The 27,290-nt window shown below is 38.4% G+C and overlaps 1 protein-coding gene across 4 annotated transcripts in view; it reads right to left on the reverse strand.

Annotated features, from left to right (window-relative positions):
• cdk14 (cyclin dependent kinase 14) overlaps window positions 1–27,290 on the reverse strand; it is a 225,176-nt gene that overhangs the window by 75,272 nt on the left and 122,614 nt on the right. For all 4 annotated transcript variants that reach the window (XM_073925266.1, XM_068214006.2, XM_068214005.2 and 1 more), the window contains 2 exon segments: window positions 14,758–14,878; window positions 11,125–11,218 (listed from right to left, as the gene is read on the reverse strand). In XM_073925266.1, the coding sequence (XP_073781367.1) occupies window positions 11,125–11,218; window positions 14,758–14,878 (215 nt within the window).

A 27,290-nucleotide genomic window follows, 5' to 3' on the forward strand; every position in this document is an offset into this window, starting at 1 on the left:
GCTCTCCGTGTGCTTTGGTGAATCTCTCAGGGACAGTAGGAGGTGCAGGTGTCGTTTCTCTATCAGAGACGTGCGCGTGTAATGGATGATAATGGATAATGGATGGTGGGTGGAGGACCGACGGAGGCTTTGAAGAGCGAGCGAAGCGGGTGGAGAGAGATCAGATCAGCAGGAGGCTCAGAGAAGACAAGCAAACCACAGCACATCAGCAGATCAGAGCCTGTGTTCACACAGCATTTGATCTCAGCACTGAAAGTTCTCTTGAATAGCAGTCAATGTGTTCAGCTCAGAGTTTCCTGTTCACAAAGAACTGAGATCAACTTTTACTGAGAGAAGTCTGAAGCTGAGAGAGTGGGCGGGGTTGAGCTTGTTGCTATGAGAGATGTCAGCGAGCTCGTTAACTACGCACTATAGATATTTACATTAGATGCCGCCTACGCTGTTGATGTCTATTGGAAGGAATGCGTCAATAGAGCCGCCATTTTAGTACAGGGTAGCCTGCCTTTGAAATTAATGTGGGGCCAAGGTGCATGGGTGGACTGTGGCCATCCAGAGCCAGAGATATATACAACCCGGGCTCATTGTGGAAACGTAGCCCCGCGGACGTTTCTGCGGACTGCGAGATACGTGCCGGGAGGTACCTATTCGAGCATTTTTTGTTTTGGCGGATCCGCGAGAGGCCACTGTGCACGCTTTTTCCGCTGGATCAGCCTCCTCTTCCTCCTCCTCCTCCTCCTTCCCTAAACCCAAGCGACGGTTTGCAAAAGCCATCCAGAAAAAAAAAATAAAAAAGCAAAAGCCCTCTTCTTCGATTTCGACCGCGTTTTCGCATCCTGCCGCGTTCTCGCCCTTATTTTTCGGATTCTGTTTTTCGTCTTACCTGATTTCTGGAACCTGCTGTTCCCCGGACTCGATCCCGGTCGTTGTCCCCACGGCCGACTCCTCCTTCTCCGGGGCCTCCGCTCCGCCGACATAACGATGTGAGCTAAGCAGACAAACTGGTTGCATCGGGAAAGCCCTCCACTCAGAGGCGAGCCGTCGGCCGGCGAGCACGAAGAGGAGGAGCAGAGCGGCGCCACACCGCCCCACAGCGTTCGCTTGAAAAAAACTAAACGCGGCCGTACATACCTCCAGCCACGTAAATCGCGGTCTCCAGAAACGTCCGCAGTGCTACGTTTCCAAAATGAGCTTGGGTAGGATATATACACATATATACACATATATCTATGATTGGGAGTTTTCCCAGTGGTCAGTATGCAAACATTTTTTTAAATATGAAAATTCATCACTTTTCTACATCGATGGACCAGTGAACGCACGGGTATTGCCGACAAAGAGTGTGTGTTTGTGTGCATGGAAAGTATTACCCTCCTTCCCTGTCCTGTTCTCACTTCTAATGAAGGGAGCGATTCATTTGTGAATGAATCTCCGTTTCGACTTGTGTGAATCATCAATATCCCTGCGTCTCAGTGTGCACATCGCCCTTTCTGATCTAAATGATATATAACACTTGTAATAGTCAATAATATAGGGTGGACAGTGTGGACATTAAGGCGAAGCATTGTTCTGTTATCAGGCATCTCTGGAGCCGATCTAGGGGTGCTTTCACACCAACCTTATTAAGTTGGGTTGAATCGCACTAGAGTTGGTTTTCCCTTTTGGTGCGGTTCATTAGGTGTGAATGCAGCAATCGTACTCGAGTGCGCACCAAAAGCTGACCAAAAAAAAAACCGCATTAAGACCTGCTTGATGAGGTAGTCTCGGTACGCTTATAAACAAGCGGTTCGTTTGTGGTGGGAACTTGATCCAAACTAAAACAGACCCAATCGCAAAAAGTTTTGGACTTTTGGACTAATCCAGCTGCTGTAGGCTGATGTGCTGTGCATTATGGGATATGGAGGAAAAATATTTGTTGACAGCGCTTTACCAACAGAAAGAGAGAAAGAGAGAGGGGAAAACATTACCTGATGGATCGTTGGTAATATTTCCGCAAGATGAGGATGTCACAGTTTAGCTAAATGAATTCACGCCTCCTCCTGAGGTGACGAGCGATGCATTAAAACACTGTTTTCCAGCCGCAGCCGCGCTTTATTCTCTAAATGTAAAGTTTGTCTAAAGCAGGGACACAATCAGCCACACTGAAAAAAATTATTCAGAGATGATTCCTTGGATTTACTCAATTTGTTTACGTTAAGTGGTTGTAAACAATTTATTTGTGTTGAATTTAAACAAACAAATTACGTTGAACATTATTTAACTTAATTTGTAACACAAATAAATTGTTTGCAACAGCTCTGCATGCAACACTTTTTTCAGTGCAGCGCAGTCGTAGCTCCATAGTAAAACGAGACATTTTGAGTCTGGCATTGGCATTTTCCCGCACATGAATTCTGACCAATCAATAAGCAGTTTAGGAAATATGTTCAACATCTGGCCAATGAGAGATGTGGATTTTGTCAGATGACTGCATTTTGGTTTTTATTAACTGGTTCGGACCAAAGCCAGCAGTGTGGACCAAATGAAGCAAACTACATATGTGAAAGCATCCTGGGGCCATATGTTCTTGCAAAATAAAAGAAAGTTTTGCAAACAAAAATAAAGTAGATAGCAAAAAAAATAAATAAAAGCAAATCTCCAAAAATCGCAAAGCAAAAATTCATTTTTGAGAAACTGCAAAGGGAAAATTAAGCTTTGTGAAATAAAAATGAAAATTGCAGTGCCAAAAAAAATGTATTTACAATAAAAAGATAAAATAAAAACTATATATTTGCAAAGCATTTTTTATAGCACTGCCTTTACAAAACCCGTCCAGTCGATTGCAGTGCTCATTTTAATTTGCTGTTTAGTAACCTCCTACCAAACCTAATGGGCTGTAAGACTACCTCGGTGATACGGTGTCTCCAGGTGATGCCGTTGCTTAAATAGAGGCAGTTCCATTGACTCCGCCCCTTTGTCAAATCAGGGCCACAAAGTGAAATGCGCAGAAGTTTCTTGATCGGAAAGTTTTGATACAAATCTTTGCGCTAACGTATTTAAGCACTAACGAAATTCTGAAATTAAATATGTTATGGAGGGTGACACGATGGCTTAGTGGTTAGCACTGTGGCCACACAGCAAGAAGGTGTGGAGTTTGCATGTTCTCCCCGTGTTGGCGTGGGTTTCCTCCAGGTGCCCCGGTTTCCCCCACAGTCCAAACACATGCACTATAAAGGAATTGAATAAGTTTCAATGTTTGGGGTACTGCTGGAAGGGCATCCGCTAAGTAAAACATATGCTGGATAAGTTGGCGGTTCATTCCGCATTGGCGAATCCTGATTAATAAAGGACTAAGCCCAAAATGAATGAATGAATGAATATGTTATGAATGTAATCATTGGAGAGCGTCCATCAGTGTTTTCCGATGTGTTTGTATTTGCGTGCATGGGTATTTGCATGCAAGTGTGTGACCACAATTGAGTGTGTGCGTGTGTATGCATGTGTGTGTGTGTGTGTGTGTGTGTGTGTGTGTGTGTGTGTGAATGAGTGTGTATGTGTGTTTCCCAGTACTGGGTTGCAGCTGGAAGGGCATCCGCTGTGTAAAACATATGCTGGAATAGTTAGTGGTTCATTCTGCTGTGGCGACCCCTGATACATAAGGGACTAAGCCAAACAAAAGTGAATGAATGAACTTTTTAATACAGCTTGACAAATTTATAGAACATATATATTTGAATATATTTTGTCTTCTAGTCAGTCAAGACATAATAAAGCAGAGTAACTGGAGTCCAGCATTAGTTTGGTCTCCACCGGTGTGTGATTTCACATCTTCTATATGTAAATGTGTGCGTCGGGGCTGTAATAAGAACAGACAGTTCAATTCTTACACCAGCTCACGATACCAGCAGTGTGTGTGAGAGGCGTTCACACATGAGTGCGTGTGCTTGCCACAGATAGACCCGTCCATATTCATACAGTTCACAGGAACACTGGTCACACCCTGCTGTCTGACAGCTAGTTAAACACCAGCGACCCAGCCTGCCTTCTTTAATACATCACACACACACACATACACTGAACACACTCACAGAACACATACCTGTACCGCGCTCAAACCGAAAACCACTACAACGACTTTAAAAATGTAAGTTCACCCTAAAACCAAAAAATATATACTAATTAATAAATTATACAAGTTCTAAAATACACATTAGGCTTAGTCCCTTAAAACTTAAAGTCAAAAATGACTCCAGAGTAACACTGAAATAAAATAATAACGACAGTAGAAAATTCCAAACCTAACTGGCATAAACGTAACAGTAAAATAAATAAATTTTTAAAAGATGACTATGGATTACGTAATAAAAAGTATCTGCTGTCACGGCTCTGCAGTCAAAAAAAGGGATTATAATGGAAGTCAATGGGGCAAAAACAGCCCCTAACATAACCAAAGGGGAGTCAATCTGCCCTTAGCCCCTTTCACACATACAGACCTTTCCGGAAAATTGCCAGCAATTTTCCGGAAAGCTTGTATGTGTGAACAGGGCCTTTTTAAAAATACCGGTAAATTCGTTCTGGCTATTTTCCGGAAAGAGAAGTTGTAACATTACCGGTAATTTGCCGGAATGCTGCGCTGTGTGAATGCAGAAGGAAGATTGCCGTAATAAGCGCGTGCACGTCTAGAACGTGCTGACGTGAGACGTCTGCTTTAGCCAATCACAACAGTAAGACGCATTCACGTCCGCGCGGTTTGTGAGGATAAAAGCCTTTGAATATTTTTCCAGACACATTTAGCTGCTAGAAGTTAGTCAGATCACGTTTATATGTTCTTCTTAATGCCAACTGTGTAAAAACTCATCGATGAGATGCTTATGATAAGCCGTTGTTTGTTTACCTTCAAGCTTTGCGTGTGCCTGTGAGCGCCAGCACAAGCACATATTATGAACATCTCGACATGCGAAAGTGATCCTGCGAAAGTTGTTCACAATATTGATCATCCACAGAGTTTGTAATGTAGTCAAATGTTTACAAATACAAGCGCAGCCGTTTAAAGCTCATTTGTGGTGAATGATGTCAGAATTTACCCGTATTTTGGAATGGATGTGTGAATGCTCTTTTCCGGAAAATTTCCATAACGTCCTCGCCTGTGTGAACAGCGCTTTTTTTGAATATACCGGTAAAGTCGTTCCGGAAATTTTCCAGAAATTTACCGGTATCACTGTGTGAAAGGGGCTATTGTGTGTATGTTGTTTAGTTTTCAAAGTATTTGCCAAAATATGTGTCAAAATAAGATTTGTCACATAAAAATCATTCCATTCGCTGAAACACGGAGAAAACTGAGGCCAAAGACTCTAAATCAGCTCAGAGTGAATGAAAACGACTCAACAGCAGACAAGGGTTACGTTTTATAAAAGCACATATTGTTTAGAAATGTTTTGTGTTCTGTTATTAATGATAAACTTCACAAATTACTTTAACACGCTTTTTATTGATTTGAAATGTAGAAAGAATAAAATGGATAACAGATCTGCTCAGGAAGTTGTGTGTTTGTTTACAGCTTATATGAATCCAGGATTGTGGCTGATTTTTTTGTACTATAAGCTGATCAATGATATATTATCCTTGAAATGTTCTGGTGCTGGAGCGGCACGGTGGCTCAGTGGTGTTGCACTGTGGCCTCACAGCAAGAAGGTCACTGGTTTGAGTCCCGGCTGGATCAGTTGTCATTTCTGTGTGGAGTTTGCATGTTCTCCCCGTGTTGGCGTGGGTTTCCTTCGGGTGCTCCGGTTTCCCCCACAGTCCAAACACATGCGCTATAGGGGAATTGATGGACTAAATAGGCCGTAGTGTATGAGTGTGCGTGTGAATGAGTGTGTATGGGTGTTTCCCAGTACTGGGTCGCAGCTGGAAGGGCATACGCTGTGTAAAACATATGCTGGAATAGTTGGTGGTTCATTCCGCTGTGGCGGCCTTTATAATGGAGACTAAGCTGAAGGTAAATGAATGAATGAATAAATGTTCTGGTGCTATAAAACTATTTTTTGTGTTGTGATGGAAAGGAACATTATCATTTTCTCTTTTACTTGCTCTGAAGTGTATAATGTACAGCTTGTAATGTAAATTGATTGTTTGGAATAAAGTTGGTCCTTAAAATACAATTCTCTCTCTCCATCTCTCTATCTCCATCTCTCAGAATGTCAGTGAGAAGGTCAGACTCTCTGTCCGCTCCTTTGCTCTCTGGCAGTGTAAAGCTTTCTGGCCTTTGGAAAGCGGTAATGAAGGATAATCTGAGAGAGAAGGGTTTGATATGACAGCCGCTCAGGAAAACAAGGCAGGAATGAAAATGGCAGTGTCAGTGAACAGTTACGGGCTGCCAGACGCCCTGCGCTCCTCCATATTTATCAAGCAGCCCAAATGAAACAGCAGCCAGCAGCTCATTAGAGGAGGACGGGAGATCCAGATCAAACTTCTGAACACTCAAGACCTTCAGCAGAGGACACACAACTCATCTCAACTTCTACTCAGATTTGCAGAGGACTCAAAAAGATGTCTCGCAGAAAGGTCAGGGAGAAACAAAAAAACTGCCCCAGCAGGGTAAATGCAGAAGGACTTTTCATTTTCAGTAACACGATTGAAGCGCTTCCAGTGAATGCAGTAACAAAATCAGCACATTTAAGGTCTGTTTTATTAAAAAAAAATCACTGATCTTCACTGCCTGATTTGTATACGATATAAAGTGGCCATTTTTGGAGAGTATTGAAGCAAAAACTAATTTTAAATGCAAAACTATAATAATGTTTTAAGATTCTCAGATGTGTCTTTGTTTGGTCTGATATGAGCCGCCGGTGGATTTCTCTGCACGGCTCAATTGACAGCTGTTTTTTGTTCTGTATAATTGCGAAACATATTTGATGGCATAGCCTTCAGATCTGTATATATTTCCATATGGTTACATTTAAATGAGAAAAGTTCAAATTAATACTAAAAAATTTAACAAAGTAATTTAGATATTAAAATGTTACTTTTAAATTTCAAAAGTCATCTGTGTTCACAATTTCAAAATGGTTACATTTAAATTTTAAATGTAACAAATTCAACAATGTACAGCAACACATCAAAGACATTTCAATTTAAAAAGTTGCAAATACATTTAAATTGTAATGGAAATGAAAGCATCACTGATTCTGAAACACACTCAAAAATAACAGCAAACAGGTTAAAAAAGACATGATGGATATAACAAACATATTTATAGCTCATTTTAAAATAGCAGACTAATAAATGCGGTCATCATTATTTTCATTCAATTTAAATGACACTTTTGACCAAACGGTTCAATTTAACAATATTGGGTTAGAATAAGTTTTGGAGAATATTGAAGCAAAAACTAATTTTAAAAAGCAAAACTATAATAACGTTTTAAGATTCTCAGATGTGTCTTTGTTTGATCTGATATGACTGCATCTGCATGGCTCAATTGATAGCTGTTATTTGTTCAAATATGTTTTGCAATTATAGAGATGGCATAGCCTTCAGAATTGTAAATATATCCCTATGGTTACATTTAAATGAGAAATTAATACAAAAAAATGTGACAAAGTAATTTAGATTTTAAAAATGTTGCTTTTAATTTTCAAATGGCATCTGTTTAAAATTTAAAAAAGGTTACATTAATTATGTAACAAATTCAGTAATGTACAGTAACAAAGTGATTTAAATTCAAAACATTGCAATAAAATTTAAAATGTAACCGAAATGAAAGTGGCACTCGTTCCAAAACACACAAATTCAACAGCAAGAGGGTTTAAAAAGACATGATGGATAAAACAAGATATTTATAGCTCATTTTAAAATGCTGTCATCATTTATTTCATTCAAGTTAAATCACTTTTTTAACCAAATTGACCCAGCATTGGGTTAGGACAGCTCAGCGTTTTTGGAGTGTGTTGAAGCAAAACTAATTTAAAAACGCAAAACTATAATATGTGCATTTTTTTTGTTGTTGCTAAAAAGCAGAGGAGTCTCAGACGTGTCTTTGTCTGGTCTGATCTCATATGAGCCTGCGGCAAACTGCAAGCAGGTGTAAAAAGACATGATGGATAAAACAAACTAAACCTGAACTGATACTCATTTTCTTCAGCTTAGACCTTTTATTTATCAGTGGCTGCCACAGCTGAATGAACTGCCAACTATTACAGCATATGTTTTACACAGCAGATGCCCTTCCAGCCTCAACCTAGTATTGGGAAACACCCATACACACAAGCACGTGTGCACACACACACACACACACACACACTACGGCCAATTTAGTTGATCTATTGCTCTATAGCGCATGTGTTTGGACTGTGGGGGAAACTGGAGCACCCGGAGGAAACCCACGCCAACACGGGGAGAACATGCAAACTCCACACAGAAACACAAACTGACCCAGCTGGGACTTGAACCAGCGACCTTCTTGTTGTAAGGCCAGAGTGCTAACCACTGAGCCACCATGCCGCACCTAAACTGATATTTATAGCTCAATTATAAACACTACACCTATAAATGCTGTCATCATTATTTTCTACAAGTTAAATGAGACTCTTTGACCAAACGGTTTGGGGTTAACACTACTGGGTTAAAACAGCTCTGCATATTTGGAGTGTGTTGAAGCCAAAAGTAATTAAAAAATGCTAAACTATAATAATGTGCATTTTGTGTTGTTGCACAAAGCAGACGAGTCTCAGATGTGTCTTTGTCTGGTGTGATATGAGCCGGCGGCGGCTGGATTTCTCTGCGGTTCGATCGATAGCTGGTTTTCCCTCTTCTGTCTTTCTCTTGTGTAAATGTGATTGGCCGCTGACCCTGGTGGCCCTCGGGCGTCTGTATTAGCCATGAACCCCGGGCCGCCGCTCTATTCATCTCTGTAATTGTCCGTATGAATTATTTACCTGACTCCAAGGGTGAATATGAATTCAGTGTGTCTAACCATTACTCTCTGGTTCAATTATCAGAGAGGGGCATTATGGGAAATGACAGTAGAGATGATTACAGGATTCATGAGATGTAATATGCATGACCTCATGGCTCTGGAATATGTGTGTAAGACAAAACGAGACATTTTTTACAATATTTCACAAGTGATGTTTATTAGAGCAATGCATGTTTGTCACAGCACTGCTTTTTTCTGTAGAAAGTCTCGTTTCTTTTAGTTTGACAGCAATGAAAGCAGTTAAATTAATTCTAAGGTCAATATAATTAGTTGATTGTCTACAGAATAAGCTGCTTTGACACAATCTACATTGTAAAAAGCTCTATTTAAATAAACTTGAATTGAACTGAACAAACAACTGTTGTCCAATGACTTGCCTAATTAACCCGAGCATTTACATAGCACTTTAAGCTGAATGTATTGACATAAAAACACATATAAAAATGCTAAAGTAATAATATATGAATGGAAAATGGTCTTCATATGATTTAAAATATTACGTAAATATTTGCTAATATATGAATGGAAAATAGATTTTTATTCAACTGGACAAAAAAAAAAAAAAAATCACAAAATGCAAAACAATTTAGGTGCTTTTTGACATCAACTGGACGTTATTTTACTTATTTAAAATATAGCTTAAAAGGGCTATTAATTTTGTCCTAAAAATTGTGTTTAAAAAATGTAAACTTTAAAAACTGCTTTTATTTTAGTCAAAATAAAACAAAAAAAAACTTTCTCCAAAAGAAAAAATGTTATCAGACATACTATGAAAATGTTCTTGCTCTGTAAAACATAATTTGGGAAATATTTAAAAAAAAATAATAAATAAAAATTAAAGGGGGGCGAATAATACTGACTTCTACTGTGTGTGTGTGTGTGTGTGTGTGTGTGTGTGTGTGTGTGTGTGTGTGTGTGTGAGTGTGAGTGTGTGTATGTGTGTGTTTGTACTGTATATATTGCTTTCATTATGGCAAAGACATTAAAACTAGTTATTTAATAAATGAGTTATTAGAAATTTCTTTATAAGTTATAGAAGTTTCTTGTTTGCTTTCAAAAATAAATTTAAAAACTTTATTAATCCCACAAATACCAATTATGTTGTATTTTATCAAGCCAAATAATCTTATTTCCAACCAAAAACAACCCCATTGGCATATTATTTTGCTCTTTTTTTAAGGCAAAAATCTTGACTTATTATTTCTGAAAATAAACAATTGTCTAGAAGTAAATGAATTATAATTGACAATTATAATTGTTCAGAAAATACTTCGTGATTTAGGAATTTTTTGATATTTGGGCAAAAAACAAAACAAAAACTATGTTTATTTTTTTTCCCGCAGTGTTAAAACTAAAAAAATTTTAAAAGTGCTGAACAAAAAATCTCTTTTTTAAACAGTACTTACGATATAATTGAGGGGAAAAATAAGATTTCACATGCAGGCAAATATAGAAATTTGGCCTTTAGTGTGTGTGTGTGTGTGTGTGTGTGTGTATATATATATATATACAGTTGAAGTCAGAATTATTAGCACCCCTGAATTTTTAGACCGCTTGTTTATTTTTTCCCCAATTTCTGTTTAACGGAGAGCAAATATTTTTAACACATTTCTAAACATAATAGTTTTAAAAACTCATTGATAGTAATGGATTTATTTTCTCTTTGTCATGATGACAGTAAATAATATTTTACTAGATATTCTTCAAGACACTTCTATACAGCTTAAAGTGACATTTAAAGGCTTCACTAGGTTAATTAGGTTAACTAGGCAGGTTAGGGTAATTAGGCAAGTAATTGTATAACAAGGGTTTGTTCTGTAGATTATTGAGAAAAAAAAATATAGCTTAAAGGGGCTAATAATTTTGACCCTAAAATCGTGTTTAAAAAAATTAAAAACTGCTTTTAATCTAGTCAAAATAAAACAAATAAGACTTTCTCCAGAAGAAAAAATATTATCAGACGTACAGTGAAAATGTCCTTGCTCTGTTGAACATCATTTGGAAAATAATTTAAAAAGAAGAAAAAAATTTGAATGATCACATGGGTCAGTAACATCAGTGTACTGTAGATACTGTACATCTATCAGGAAATATCTTTGTATTAATGCAGCATTTATTCTCTTCATTCAGAAACCAGAAGCACTGCAGAAAAGCAGAGAAAAGCAGACGCTCACCAGAAAGATCCTCTCCAGCTGATCCTGAATGTCCTTCATTCCGGGGAAAGCAGCGACGCCCTGGATCATTTCCACAAAGATGCAGCCCACACCCCTGAAAAACAACCAGCACACACCGTCACCCGAGGCACAAATATCACAAGAGCTTTATTACTCTATTACTGTACTGTATTACTGTATAAATGAACTGAGTCCAGAATCAGGTCTTTGATCTGAGATTTTTCACCTTTTTCTGCCCGCTGAAATCATTTGAGATGAAATAAATAAGAATGTGAAGTGCATCTATTAAAGGCTCGTTTCACAATCACTCAACAACACATTTACAGTATATTTATGGCTCTCTGATGGAGTTATGAAGGAAAGAAAGAAAGAAAGAAAGAAAGAAAGAAAGAAAGAAAGAAAGACAAAAGAAAGAAAGAAAGAAAGAAAAAAAGATGAAAGAAAGAAAGAAAGAAAAGACTAAGCTCATGAGTTCAAATCCATATGTGCACCTTAAAGTCAATTTGCATAAGCATTTACCAATTTGAATATGCAAATACCATGCGCATATCATTAAATGATACAATATCATGAGATTCATCAGCCATTCTTTAATAATGTATAATGCGTGACTACATCATTGCACTCCTCTGCTCACACAGAATGAACCAATTCTCTGAGCTTTTATATATATACAGTATATATCTGAATGCACAGCTATAATATCCTGACAGACAGTGAGCGTGTGGCCTTTATTCCCCAGCCGACCATTGTTTCCTGACACTTTTCCAGTCCAGCGAACACACACACACACACACACACACAAACATACACACACACACACACACACACACACACACACACACACACACACACACACACACACACACACACACACACACACACACACACACACACACACACACACAGACACAAATGTCTTTCTCTGACATTAAGAGTCACGAAAACATGCAAACAGCAGAGAGACACAAAACTCAAGCAGCCACTGGTGAAAATCTGACCGTTTCTACACTCCTCTGACTGGCAGGACTCTGATAAACGTCAGATTATAGACGAGCCGTCCTGCTAATCCTCATCCTGACTGTAGGAAAACATCCAGCACAAACACATGTAGTCTGGAGTATTTACATATATAACCATAACGTTTCAGACAGTCGCAATAGAAAAATCAGTTAAATCAAATTTATCATGTGCATTTATTCATGATATAATATAGAGTATCACTTATATTTACATGACGTACACCAAACCTTACAATTTTATTTATATTAATATTCAATGATGTGGTTAATGGTTTTATTCCCATTTAGATTTTGATGACATACGACAGGGCATCACAGTGGCACAGTGGGTAGCACAATCGCCTCATAGCAAGAAGGTCGCTGGTTCGAGCCTCCACAGCGTCAGTTGGCGTTTCTGTGTGAAGTTTGCATGTTCTCCCCTTGTTGGCGTGGGTTTTCTCCGGGTGCTCTGGTTTCCCCCACAAAGTCCAAAAACATGTGGTACAGGTGAATTGGGTAGGCTATTGTCTGTAGTGTATGTGTGTGAATGGGTGTGTATGGATGTTTCCCAGTGATGGGTTGCAGCTGGAAGGGCATTAGCTGTGTAAAATATATGCTGGATAAATTGGCGGTTCATTCCGCTGTGGCAACCCCAGATTAATAAAGGGACTCAAGAAAATGAATGAATGAATGACATACGGGAAACTTAACAGTTTTATTCCCATTTATATTTTGATGATGTACACCAAACTTTGCTATTTTATATATAAATGTATGTTTCAATAATATTTGCCAAACTTTACAGTTGTATAGGCATCTATATTTCAATGATTTATGTCAAACTTCACAGTTACATTTCAGTTACATTTCGATGACATACATCAAAACTTAGTGTGTTTTAATTTCATTTATATTTTGATGAAAAATGGCAAACTTTACCTATATATTCCCATTTATATTTCGATGATGTACACCAAACTTTACCTATATATTCCCATTTATATTTTGATGATGTACACCAAACTTTACCTATATATTCCCATTTATATTTCGATGATGTACACCAAACTTTACCTATATATTCCCATTTATATTTTGATGATGTACACCAAACTTTACCTATATATTCCCGTTTATATTTCGATGATGTACACCAAACGTTACCTATATTTTCCCATTTATATTTTAATGACATACTTTGCGATTGTATTCCCAATATTTTGATGATAATCGCCAAACTTTATGGTTATATTTCCATCTATATTTGATAATGTACGCCAAACTTTAATGCTTTACTTTAATATATATTTCAATGACATACGCCAAACATTCCTATTTTATTTCTATTTCAATAATATTCACCAAATTTGACTGTTTTATTCCCATTTATATTTCAATGATGTATGCCAAACTTTACGGTATTATTCCCATTTTTAATTTGATGGCGTTGGACAAACTTAACTATTTAATTTCTATTAACAATGCAAATGTACACCAAAGTTTACAGTCATATTCCAATTTATATTTGAGTGACGAACGGCAAACTTTACGGTTGTTTTCCATCTATATTTCAATGACGACACCAAAAATTACATGTTTATTACTGTGTTTATTTTGATGATATGCACCAAACTTTATGTTGTATTTCTGTCTACATACTGATGATGTACACCAAACTATATAGTTTTATTCCTGTTTATATGTCAACTATAACATTTTAGAGGTCTTGCAATACAGCAATCAGAGTTAAATCAACAATATGATGTGCATTTATTCAGGATGATTTACATTTAACCGAGTTGTCCAGGTTGTTATGCACTGCAGGATTCTCAGGTTTCATTTAAGGTTTAACTCTTACCTTATTCCAATATGATTTATGATTTTAATTCCGTATGTAAATGTTGCTATATGACAGATCTGATCTGGCACTATATCCATGTCAAGTTGCAGAACATTACTGATTATTATTCCTGCATGTTCAGTGACACCAGACGGGAACAGCAGCACATAATTTCACCCTTATTAAGGATTTCTTCCCCGGCAGAATGCAATTTATATCATATTTCAGGATATCATTTAAACTCAATAACTGTGTGGTTTTCACTATCAATCTGAAGGGTGTCTAACTGAGATTACATGACATTTGTGTGACATTTGAGTGGCATTCAGCTCATCTGCAGCAGTGTGAAAGGTCTGCTGAACTGAGACGAGCTGGTCCAGCACACACACACACACACACTCAATTGTGACCACACACATGCATGCACAAAACCATGCACGCAAATACAAACACATCAGCTATCGGCTACAAACTAGCAAAAGCATTTCCATTAGGCATATTGTTAGGGGTGTATGTTTTCTGATTGATCGACAAATTTTAATTGTCATGAATAATCCAACAACAATGGAGCCGGATTCCACCAAAGCCCCCCAATGTGAAGAAGGGATGTAAGGAGGAGCAGTTTTTATATTTATGTAGACAATAATACAAAGCTTTACATGTTAATCTTTTAATTTTTCAGATTTAAAGATATTTGTGTACTGCTGTACATCCCTGTGTGTGTAATAAGAAGTTTGTACGTGCGTTTAGGACAAAATAGGCACATATATAGATGTCTGATAGGTGTCTCACCACATGTCCAGACAGGTGGAGTAGTCTGTCGAGCCGAGCAGCACATCTGGAGGACGATACCACAGCGTCACCACCTCATTAGAGTACGTGTGGCTGGGGACGGACTTTGCTCTTGCCAGACCTGCACACAAAACACACACATCAGCATCACTCTTTAAGAAGACGACCCAGCATTTTAAGAGTGTGCTTATATACAGTTGAAGCCCTCCTGTAGATTTCTGTTCAGCACATAACATTAGACTAGATATTCTTCAAGACACTAATATTCAGCCTAAAGTGACATGTAAAGGCTTCACTAGGGTAATTAGGGTAAAGTTAGGGTAATTAGGCAAGTCATTGTATAACAGTGGTTTGTTCTGGAGGCAATGCAAAACAAATATAGCTTAAGGGAGCTAATAATATTAACCTTAAAATGGCTTTAAAACTATTAAAAACTGCTTTTTAATAAATAAAACAAATAAGACTTTCTCCAGAAGAAAAAATATTATAGGAAATACAGTAAAAAGTTCCTGAATCTGTTCAACATCATTTAGAAAATATTTAAAAAGAAATTCACAGGAGGAAACTCCATACACTGTTGTCAGTATTTCTTTATATATTACACACACTATCACACTAGGGCTGGGCGATTTTTCCGTTTTTTTTTTTATTAATTCGAATTTATGTTTTAAGACGATTTAATTTTGAATCAAATCGAGAAATCGCGATTTTTAAAAAAATATATATATATTTAATACATTATAATGGCACCAATGCACTTTGGTTCACTCTCTGTATGAAGCAGGAAGCACACCAGAAGCGCCTCTCGGAGTTTAGAATTCTAAACAGGTTTCTATACACACACCGGCGCCGCCCAGCCACGATTCAAGAAACAGTTCATATTTCAGCCACGCCACAGAGCGCCATATGATTAGTTTCATGTTAAATATTATGTGAATGTGCGCATCTGGTGTGTGATAGTTTAAACTGTCATGTGCGCGCCGTGTCGCAGCGCTTCTGGTGTACGACCTGCTTGACTGCCTGTTAAAGCGTGAAGTCATGTAGGATTTTACGTGTTGCACGTCTGTGTGGATTGTCAAGACATTCCTTCATCAAGTCGATAAACTCGATCTCAACATGTATGAAGGACGTAATACCCTGCCATGTGAAAAAACGCGCCGATCCTTTGGTTTGAACACGAGCAGAGGTGAGGGACTGTAGCAGTGAAAATGAAAGTAGCCGCCACCATGACGTCATTTAGCGGACCTAGCTGAAAACCAGACAGATCAGGCAGCATAATACAGAGAGTGGAGCAAAGCGCATCAAATGATCGATATTTAAAAGGGGGAAAAAGAAAAATAGATTAAATATATTATTTTATATTAGACACACATTTGGTACTTTGCTCCTGCTATACGTCCACAACTTCACACATTGGGTTAAATTAGGCTTTACAGTTTCCATGTTCAGTCCTTTACTTCCACTGTATCTTTTTAAGAAAAAGGCAGCAGCTTTACAACCTGACATTCAATCAGAAGACAAAGTCAAAGCCGAGCTGACAGCCAATCTTTCCTAGGCTCAGCAAAACTTGCAAAAAATCCCTCTGTATTCCTGCAACTGCAATATTTACACAAATATTTCTTATTCAAATCTTCAGCAACGCTATTTAACTCGTGAATTTGTTTTACATTTATTTACACCTTGACCGATTTTTTTTACATGTCCATTAAAGGGCCATGACACCCCCCACTTTCGGTTAAAGTCTACCTCAGAATTTTTTCAAAAGATGCATGATTAATGGGCGGAGCTCCGCGAGCATCGGGCAGGAGTGGGCGTGGCCAGCAGGGGAGAACGTGAGCGAACGAAGCTAGCTCACAAAATGAGACAAACCGTGAGGAGATGCATGAGTTTATAGTTCACAAAGTTAAAATGCAAAGAAATGAACAGTGATTTAATCCCCTGCTACATTTGTTATTCGTAATTTCATATACACACAACCACAATTTATATCATTATAAAGATAAGTGTGTTCATGTAAACACTATAAATGAGGATTCTCCCTCAATCCCCGTATCCAGCAGACTCTCCTGACCTGTCTAGTTTAACCATTAGCCCTGCTGGTAATCTGGAGGATTTAGGCAAACACAGCAGCACAGCGATGTGTCTGAACGTGAATGAACTCCTGATAAAAGACTGCGTCCGCCATTCTCTAATTCTCGTCCTGCTCTCCCGACAAAAATGCTAGCAGTACGCACACAGCTTTGCTGTATGACCGGCCCTGACAAGATCGCGGGGGAAAACATGCAACAAACCCTGTGGATCATGGACACAAACACATATGAGCCTTCATGAACGGCTAAATACTGTGCCGTGGTTTCCGTGTCTCTCAGCTCGGGCTTGACACTGCCTGGTCTGGCCGGTCTCATGAATAATTAAGCAGCCGGTTCTTCTCATAGGATAAGGAAACTCCGCTATGAATAATAATGAGAAACCGACGCGTCATCATTGCACTTGCAGTTCTGCGCTACGTCGCCGATTTTGATTCCGCCCCAAAAATCATTTTAAACCCGGAAGCTGAAATTAGCTGACAAAAGCTCAAAATGACCCAGTTTTCCCCACAGTTAAAGCTGACAGGTGCTAACATTGTCTTATCTGATGCTCAACACACACACATCTGTTAATATAAAAAAAAAAGTTCTCCGGGGTGTCCTGAACCTTTAAAAATACAATGTTCCTTAACCAGATGGTTTTTCAAGTTACTTTCAGTCATGTTGTTGTAATCTTTTGAGAAGACTAGTTACACAATAAAAAAAAAAAGTTACACAATAAAAAAAAAAAAAAATCAAAATTAAAATCGAAATCGGTCAAACTTTAGCAAAAAAAAAAGATTTTTTTTTTTTTTTTGCTTAATCGCCCAGCCCTATATCACACTAACTTTCAATCAGTGGACTCATAACATGTATGAATTAGTACAGTATTAGCAATTTAAAGCCATGCTTTCCTCTACTCCCAGGAAAAGTGCTAACAGCATGTGGGTAAAAGTGTGTGTTAATATCAGTGGGGTAAATATAGATGTGAGCTGTGTGTGGCCGCAGGTGTCGAGGCGTGTTTAATTAGCCCGTCTCTCTTAAGCACACTTGACTCCCAGTGTTTATAGAGGCGTTTAGAGCGCTCTGAAATAGCATCCGCGCTTCACGCTGTATAATTTGCAGTCAATAATCAGCCGCTAAACAAAGAGCCGCGTCAGAAAGAGTGAGCGGCTGTCCAGAGGTGATCATTTACTCAGTCAGAGGAGGTTAACCGGCCCACGGGGACACTAATCATCATTAGCCAACTCGCAAAAAACAGCATACACACTGAACTAAAACAATAAATCAAAAGGTTTAACATGATGTTTTAGCCCTAACATCAAGGCAAAGAACCATGTAAGGTAACAAAATGTGTATATGTTTCTTGTCATGCTTTTGTTTATCATTATGCTAATTATTTATCATATTTGTATATTTGTTTGCATATTCATATGTCAGATATAGAGACTTTATGTTATTGTACTTTTATTACACTGTTGAGATGTTGTATTATCTCCTCCTCCTCCTCCTCCTGTTGTGTTTTGATGTGACTTTTGACTGTTGTAGCTGTGAAATAACTCGAATCATTCAGCGGAGTGATATGGAGCGGGGGCAGCACTGTAGCACAGTGGTTAGAACTGTGGCCTCACAGCAAGAAGGTTGCTGGTTCGAGTCCCCGCTAGGTCAGTTGGTGTTTCTGTGTGGAGTTTGCATGTTGTCCCCGTGTTGGTGTGAGTTTCCCCCACAGTCCAAACACATGTGCTACAGGTGAATTGGGTAGGCTAAATTGTCCGTAGTGAATGAGTGTGTGTGTGAATGAGAGTGAGTGGATGTTTCCCAGAGACGGGTTGCGGCTGGAAGGGCATCCGCTGAGTAAAAACATGCTGGAAAAGTTGGCAGTTCATTTCGCTGTGGCGATCCTGGATTAATAAAGGCACTAAGCTGAAAAGAAAATGAATGAATGAATGAATGAATGAATGAATGTGTATGAGTGTGTGTCTGAATGAGTGTGTATGGGTGTTTTCCAGCTCTAGGTTGCGGCTGGAAGGGCATCCACTGCGTAAAACTAATACTGGAATATTTGGTGGTTCATTCCACTGTGGTGACCGCTGATTAATAAAGGGACTAAAGTGAAGGAAAATGAAGGAATAAATGATTTGGAGCTGTAATGCGCTCAGTACCTGCCGGAACTACTTTAGCTGTGCGTTTATCTGAAAATAACAGTTCACCTCAGAATGCTCATCAGCCAATCAGAATCTAGCATTCAACACAGCACTATAGTATAAGGGGCTGATCAATCAAACATGTTTTTCAGTGTTCTGCACGTTTTATGTTGCTAGGCAACCACTGAATCAGCTGTGTATTGTGTGAGAGTGCTGCTATTGATATTTGATAACTTTAATATTTAATAATATTGTAATAATCATGACTTGTGAAGTAATATAGCTGTAGATAACTCCAAACAGTGAACTCCAAACTAGTCTCTCCTCCACTGCTGTCACTCAATGGAAACTCCTGCTTTCATTTGATTGGAGAATGAGTGGAAAAAGCATGCAAGTGTACTTTTCGACCTGGAGACACATAATGAAACAGCAAAAACGTGAGACACGCAGGGTGCAAAGTTATTGTGCAAAACACACACAAACATTAGAAAACCATTCAGAAAAGGTGCCTCTCTTCTCAAAAAGTGTGTTCAGTGTGATCAGCCAGTTTAAATGATTAAAGTTTAAATGACTACTAGCGTTAATTAGATTGTAATTTAATTAAAACCTTCACTTGGAGACAAAAAACATTAGGTTTATAATAAATGGCAATTCCAGTACCCGTTTCTGAGACATGAGACCTATTTATTATTGTATTTTCTCTGAGCATTTGAGTGCTTCTCCAGGCGTCAATCTAAGCCTTGGGGTTTTTCTATTGCAAAATGAATTTAATTAAGCATATTTTATGAGTATCTGTGGATTAAATTGATGATTTTTGTCTGTTGATGTGCATGTGTGCTTGTTCATGGGTTATTTCTAATCCAATATATTTCATACATAATGGACAATAACACTGCATTTTATTTTTTTGTTTTTTATGTATTTCCCTTTTTTTCGTGTAATTGTAATTTCATTTGTTTATGGCGAAGGGTTGGAATAATATTTGTTTCTATTTTTCTGTAAAACTCCCCTGCTGTTTCTGTATTAGTTTAATAAATAAATAAATAAAAGCATGGTATTTTTACAGTGCATCTGTGTCTAATGGAGGGAGGATGAAGAACGTCCTCTACTCGTCCTTGAGTTGAACCATGAACAGCGGCTGATCAGCGAAACGAAAGCGAAGCTATGGTTCAAAGCTCCGCGGGTCTCAGGAGGCGTCGAGGGTCAAAGCGGCTGAATTATACATCAGTCACTGTCACACAGTCACATCACAGCATCAGGAGGAACAGAGATAGACCAGGAGAAGAGTGAAGGAGAACAGATTTATCCATATAAATCACTATATCATGACATAGATAGACATGGATATCACAAGATAGATGGATAGATAGATAGATAGATAGATAGATAGATAGATAGATAGATAGATAGATAGATAGATAGATAGATAGATAGATAGATAGATAGATAGATAGATAGATAGATAGATAGATAGATAGATAGATAGATAAATGGACGGACGGACAGATAGATAGATAGATAGACAGATAGATAGATAGATAGATAGATAGATAGATAGATAGATAGATAGATAGATAGATAGATAGATAGATAGATAGATAGATAGATAGATAGATAGATAGATAGATAGATAGATAGACAGATAGATAGATAGATAGATAGATAGACAGATAGATAGACAGATAGATAAATGGACAGACGGACGGACAGACAGATAGATAGATAGATAGATAGATAGATAGATAGATAGATAGATAGATAGATAGATAGATAGATAGATAGATAGATAGATAGATAGATAGATAGATAGATAGATAGATAGATAGATAAATGGACGGACGGACAGATAGATAGATAGATAGATAGATAGATAGATAGATAGATAGATAGATAGATAGATAGATAGATAGATAGATAGATAGATAGATAGATAGATAGATAGATAGATAGATAGATAGATAGATAGATAGATAGATAGATAGATAGATAGATAAATGGACGGACGGACAGATAGATAGATAGATAGACAGATAGATAGATAGATAGATAGATAGATAGATAGATAGATAGATAGATAGATAGATAGATAGATAGATAGATAGATAGATAGATAGATAGATAGATAGATAGATAGATAGATAGATAGACAGATAGATAGATAGATAGATAGATAGACAGATAGATAGACAGATAGATAAATGGACAGACGGACGGACAGACAGATAGATAGATAGATAGATAGATAGATAGATAGATAGATAGATAGATAGATAGATAGATAGATAGATAGATAGATAGATAGATAGATAGATAGATAGATAGATAGATAGATAGATAAATGGACGGACGGACAGATAGACAGATAGACAGATAGATAGATAGATAGATAGATAGATAGATAGATAGATAGATAGACGGACGGACGGACGGACGGACGGACGGACGGACGGACGGACGGACGGACGGACGGACGGACGGACGGACGGACGGACGGACGGACGGACGGACGGACGGACGGACGGACGGACAGACGGACGGACAGACAGACAGACAGATAGATAGATAGATAGACAGACAGACATACTGACGGATGGACAGACAGACGGACGGACGGATGGACAGACAGACAGATAAACATAGAAAGATAGATAGATAGATAGATAGATAGACAGACAGACAGACAGACAGACAGACAGACAGACAGACAGACAGACAGACAGTCCGACCGACCGAGCGACCAACCGACCGAGCGACGGACAGATAGAGAGATACAGACACAAACAGATATCTGTCTGTTACTCTATCATCCATCTATCTAGATATGTATGTGCGTGAGTATTAACATAACTCTTCTTATTTCCTTTTCATAAATCATGTTTTATTGTGCATTAAAAATAAATAAATTCAGTTATTATAGCTGATTTCTCTTGAATGAGCTTCATCTCCAGGACTGCAGAGACATTTATAATAATAATAATAATTCATATTTCTGTTGACTCAGAGCCTGTGGTTTATTCCAGGCTCTTTCAGATGATTATGCGGAGCCTCGTGATACTGGAAAATGCTGAGCTTGCAGTATTTAGTTTTCTATCTTTGGAAACAATTTTAGAGTGAGTGGAGGATTCCTGTTGGCAGTTAATCTGACTAGAGAATAAAATGACTTGATGCCTGAGAAGATTAAATTATTTAACTTAAACTAGAAGTAAAATTAACAATTTCATTAATTTTCCTTTTTTATTAATGAATTTTTTCTGCTTAGTCCCTTTATTAATCAGGGGTCCCACAGCGGCATGAACTGCTAACTATTCCAGCATATGTTTTACACAGCGGATGCCCTTCCAGCTGTAACCCAGTACTAGGAAACACCCATACACACTCATTCACACACACACTCATACACTACAGCCAATTTCGTTCATCAATTCCCCTATAGCGCATGTGTTTGGACTGTTTGGGAAACCGGAGCACCCGAAGAAAACCTTAACCAACACAGGGAGAACATGCAAACTCCACACAGAAACACCAACTGACCCAGTCGGAGCTTGAACCAGCGACCTTCTTGCTATGAGGTCACAGTGCAACCACTGAGCCACCAAGCTGCCAAAATAAATACATTTTTAAATATATATTTTTATGTCGCTAAATGGTGCACCCCACAGAATTAAAGATATAAAAGCTGTCAATAAGGCAGCCCATTTATAGTGGTTTTTAGGTAATAATATGAACCTTTAATGCTGTTATAAGGAAACTTTAGGTACAGCCCCACTGCTTTGTTATTTTATTCATGTTTATTCCTACAGTTGAGTGCAAAATTATTAGCCCGCCTAAGCATGGCTAAATTTATTATTTGGAAAATATTTAAAATTAAATTATTATAAAATTATATGAAATTATTTTTAGCAGATTCAGGAATTTTCCACAGTATAATATTTGTTCTTCTGGAGAAAGTCTTTGTTGTTGTTGTTTTATTTCGGCTAGAATAAAAGCAGTTTTTAATTGTTTTAAAGCCATTTTAAGGTCAATATTATTAGCCCCTTTAAGCAATATTAGTTTTTAATTTTCTGCAGAACAAACCACTGTTATACAATAGCTTGCCTAATTACCCTAACTTTACCCTAATTACCCTAGTAAAACCTTTAAATGTCACTTTAAGCTGAACACTAGTGTCTTGAAGAATATCTAGTCTGATGTTATGTGCTGTCATTATGAGAGAGAGAAAATGAATCAGTTATTAGAGATGAGTTATTAAAACTAATGTGTTTAAAACTAATTGTCACAAACCCTAAGCAGCCCCCTGCACTGGACTCCGTCTAAACACACAGACTGATTAAACACACGTCTCTTCTCCTCATCCATCAATGCAGTTGCTGATCAAAATATGAAAAATGTAATAAAGTCATATTGGATATCTCCAGCGTCAGGATCATTACAGCGAGGCTCATTGACACGCACACACACTCTTCTGGTCTGCATTTACAGATGGTTTGTCAGGTAATTTATGCGTGATATGATCAAATCCAGATCTGATGTCTATTAGATTCGATCTTTCATCTGCAGAGCTGATTAACTTCCTTATCAAGATGTTAATGAGCAGAGCAGAAATCTCTGTAAATGTAGAGCCAAATACAGACAGACGATATTACTTTATTAACTCACTACCATTCACTGTCATATTACGGTTATTTATAATATAAAAACAATTTCTTCTCCTGTTGGTTTATCCTTTTTAAACTCAAAGCATATAAACGATGCACATTTCATACCCATAACAAACACACACACCAACCAGCCTGATCTCACGAGAAAACGTAAGTATTTTACGTTTTGGCAGTTTAGTGGCTAATTCGTACGAATTCGTACGAGTTCAGTCGTAAGAAATTGTACGATTTTAAAAAGGAGGCGTGGCACCTTACCCCACCCCTAAAGCCAACCGTCATTGGGGGATAAGCAAATCGTACTAAAATGTACGAATTAGATCGTACGAATTTGCATTTACATTTACATTTAGTCATTTAGCAGACGCTTTTTATCCAAAGCGACTTACAAATGAGAACAAGGAAGCAATTTACACAACCAAGAGCAACAATGAATAAGTGCTATAAGCAAGTTTCAGGTCTGTAAAGTCTAAGAAGGGAAGTATTAGTAGTATTAGTATTTTTTTTTTTTTGTACAGTTAGTTTGATATTCAGAGAGGCAATTGCAGATTAGGAAGTGAAGTGGAGACTAAATAGTTGAGTTTTTAGTCGTTTCTTGAAAGTAGTGAGTGACTCTGCTGTTCTGATGCAGTTAGGGAGTTCATTCCACCAACTGGGCAGATTGAGCGTGAGAGTTCGCGAAAGTGATTTCTTCCCCCTTTGGGATGGAACCACGAGGCGACGTTCATTCACAGAACGCAAGTTTCTGGAGGGCACATACATCTGCAGAAGCGAGAGCAGATAAGAAGGAGCAAAGCCAGAAGTCACTTTGTAGGCAAACATCAGAGCTTTGAATTTGATGCGAGCAGCAACTGGCAGCCAGTGCAAACGGAGTAGCAGCGGAGTGACATGTGCTCGTTTAGGTGGCTAATTTGTACGAATTAGCCACTAAATGAAAAATTTACGAATTGCCGTGAGATTGTGTTGCACCAACACGTAAATTTAAGACAAAGCGGGTAAACAGTCATTTTTGTTTTCAAGCTTTATATGTATTGCCTTAAATAGTCTTAAATAGCTCATTGGAATTAATGTTTTGTTAGGATTAACTCATTTCAATATAGGGTAAAAAAAATTCCCAGAGCGTTTTAGAAACGCTGGAGAGGCCGTTTTCATTGTAAGTTCAGACTTCACAAGTTTGCTATTGAAAATAAACTCTCGAGGACACGTCGGGTAAATCTTCAAAGGGAGCAGTGTACTTTATAAGCTTATTTACATCATCCTGGCTACGCTGTATCTTAACAATAAAATGAAAACATGAAATGAGGAACTGCTATTTTAATTTTGATATTAGCAACTTAATAGACAGCAGAATGTTGAGGCGTCGTTATATAAGCTCATCTTCACTGTATACATATTAATAACAAAACGGAGCCTATAACATTACTGCCTCCTTTCATTTTTACTGAAAAACACGAAACTTATCCTCTCTACTGCTGAATATCAGATTTAATTATTAATAATGGCCATTATAAAAGTATAACGTACAATAAGTTTACACAATATAGGAAATAACGGCAAGCAGTCAGTCAGATGTGCAGAATCAGTGTCCGCAATTACATTAAAGGTGCAGTAGGTGATTGTCTTCAGAAGCATGTGTTGTTGTGCTGGTTGAAAGTCTCTTCACAGTCCAATAGTAATGATGGCAGTAAATGATCTAAATGTGTTTATATGTATTTTTATATTCTGGGTAAAGCATAAAACTAAAAAATGTTCATTCAATTAAATATTGTCGGACCGTCATCTCCCTTAATTCCGATAGGCAGGTCAGACTGTCTGTCAGCAAATGTAGATTTCGACTTCTGTGCATGTGTTCACGCAGATCCGCCATTAGCGCGTGCCCGTCTGCATCACAAACGCATGCGCTATGAGGGAGCTGCAGGCCGCTCGCAGATGCTGAGTCAGAGCCGGAGGTGCCGAAGGACAGCCGAGCTCGGGCCGATTACTGTAAAGCCAGGCGCGGGTATAATTCGCTCTTAAAGCGGCCACGCGGTCACAAGACGGACCGGGAGAAATCAAAAGCTGAATTGAAACTTTTAAAAACCTGAATCAGTATTGGAGTTACTTTAGCACGCTGGAAGGACGACACCATGGCTGAAGTATCACTGTTAGACAGGTAACGTTAATGTTCTGTTGTGAAACTATTTTATGTTAGATTGTGTTGTTATGAATGACTTGTATGCACAGACGTGTTGTTCAGCCACTGAAATCTCCCGGTGAAAGATTGATGTGATTATTTTCAGTTTCATAAGGTTCTTTGACAGCATCTATAATGTAGATTTATATTTAGTTTAACAACAAAACATCAGTAAATAGCGCTATTCCGCCTAGCCTGCTTTACTGAGCTGAAGTTGCTTTTATATTCACATTGGGTCATTTCTGAACAATGACAGCCTTCCTGTACTGTTCACCGCTACTCTGAATATCCGCTCTGAAATAGCATGAAAGTGTGGCAAAGTTATTAATGTAATTCCTGCACGGCGCTGGCACTAACTAACTGGCGAATGACATGAACTAGTGGGTTGTCTGTCGGCTGTTGTGACGCGGTGCGCGCGCTTGTGATTTCAGGGGGTGTGGCTTTGAATCACAGTCCCTCCCCGCCGTCCAAAGATAATATGCTAAGCGGTTAGCATTTTGGCAGATCACCTACTGCACCTTTAATTAATATATTAACCTAACTTATACTTGCGCTCAGTCAGAACACGTTACCTGAGAACAAGTAATACATTCAAAGTCGGGAATATGTTGTTAGATTTAGACGACAAGATGAATTATATATCACGTTTAACAAATATAGAGAGATTAGATCCAGCAGTAGATTCTTGATGAACAGTCCGACGTGCACAGCTCTCATATGGGTGGATGTGCTCAAAGCACGCTGCAGTGCATGCAGAGCGTGTTTGTGGTCACGTGATGTGTGTATTTAGCGGTGTGAGACGCAGAGTTGTTCAGAAACGCCTCAGAAACTGGGTGAAACGTCAGTGTGGACGCGGATCGCTATCATTCTAAAATGCCTATGGACAGACGGCTGCTTCTCACTTAGGGCTGCTGTTTATGCTAATGAGAGAGAGATGGGCACTAGTGGGCGGGGCTTTCCCCCTCTGATGACACGTAGAAAGAGAGAATGTCAATCACAGTGCTTCATTCATCAAGTCTGATTAGAACAGACACAATTCATTCATGTTGACCATCAGAGGCTGGAGATATTCACACACTGCTGACACACAACTGGGTTTAAACCCCTTATAAAAGTGATTTCTGCATGATAGCTCCGCTTTAAAATAAAAAGTGACTGCATATATCTGTTCTGTGGCATCATGGGAACTAAAAACTTTTTATTCTATAGGCTCTGAACTCCTCTTGACGCTCAAAGCAAGTGTAAAGCCTGCTGGTGTTAAAGGATAAATGATGAGCAGGAAAATCAGCTGTAGTCTTGGAGGATTCTCCGTTCCCATCAGACACGCCTGAAGCAGCTCAAAGCATCAGCAGGACGAACATACACTCCACATACATCCACACCCACACAGAGGAGCGCAGAGATCAGACTCGAGATCAGCTGCATCTCACCGCTGCTCTGTCAGACATACAGAATTAACTGCAGCTTCACCTCACAGAGCTGACATTTACTCCCA

This window comes from Danio rerio, chromosome 16 (genome assembly GCF_049306965.1).
Source record: "Danio rerio strain Tuebingen ecotype United States chromosome 16, GRCz12tu, whole genome shotgun sequence".
Taxonomy (NCBI): Eukaryota; Metazoa; Chordata; class Actinopteri; order Cypriniformes; family Danionidae; genus Danio; species Danio rerio.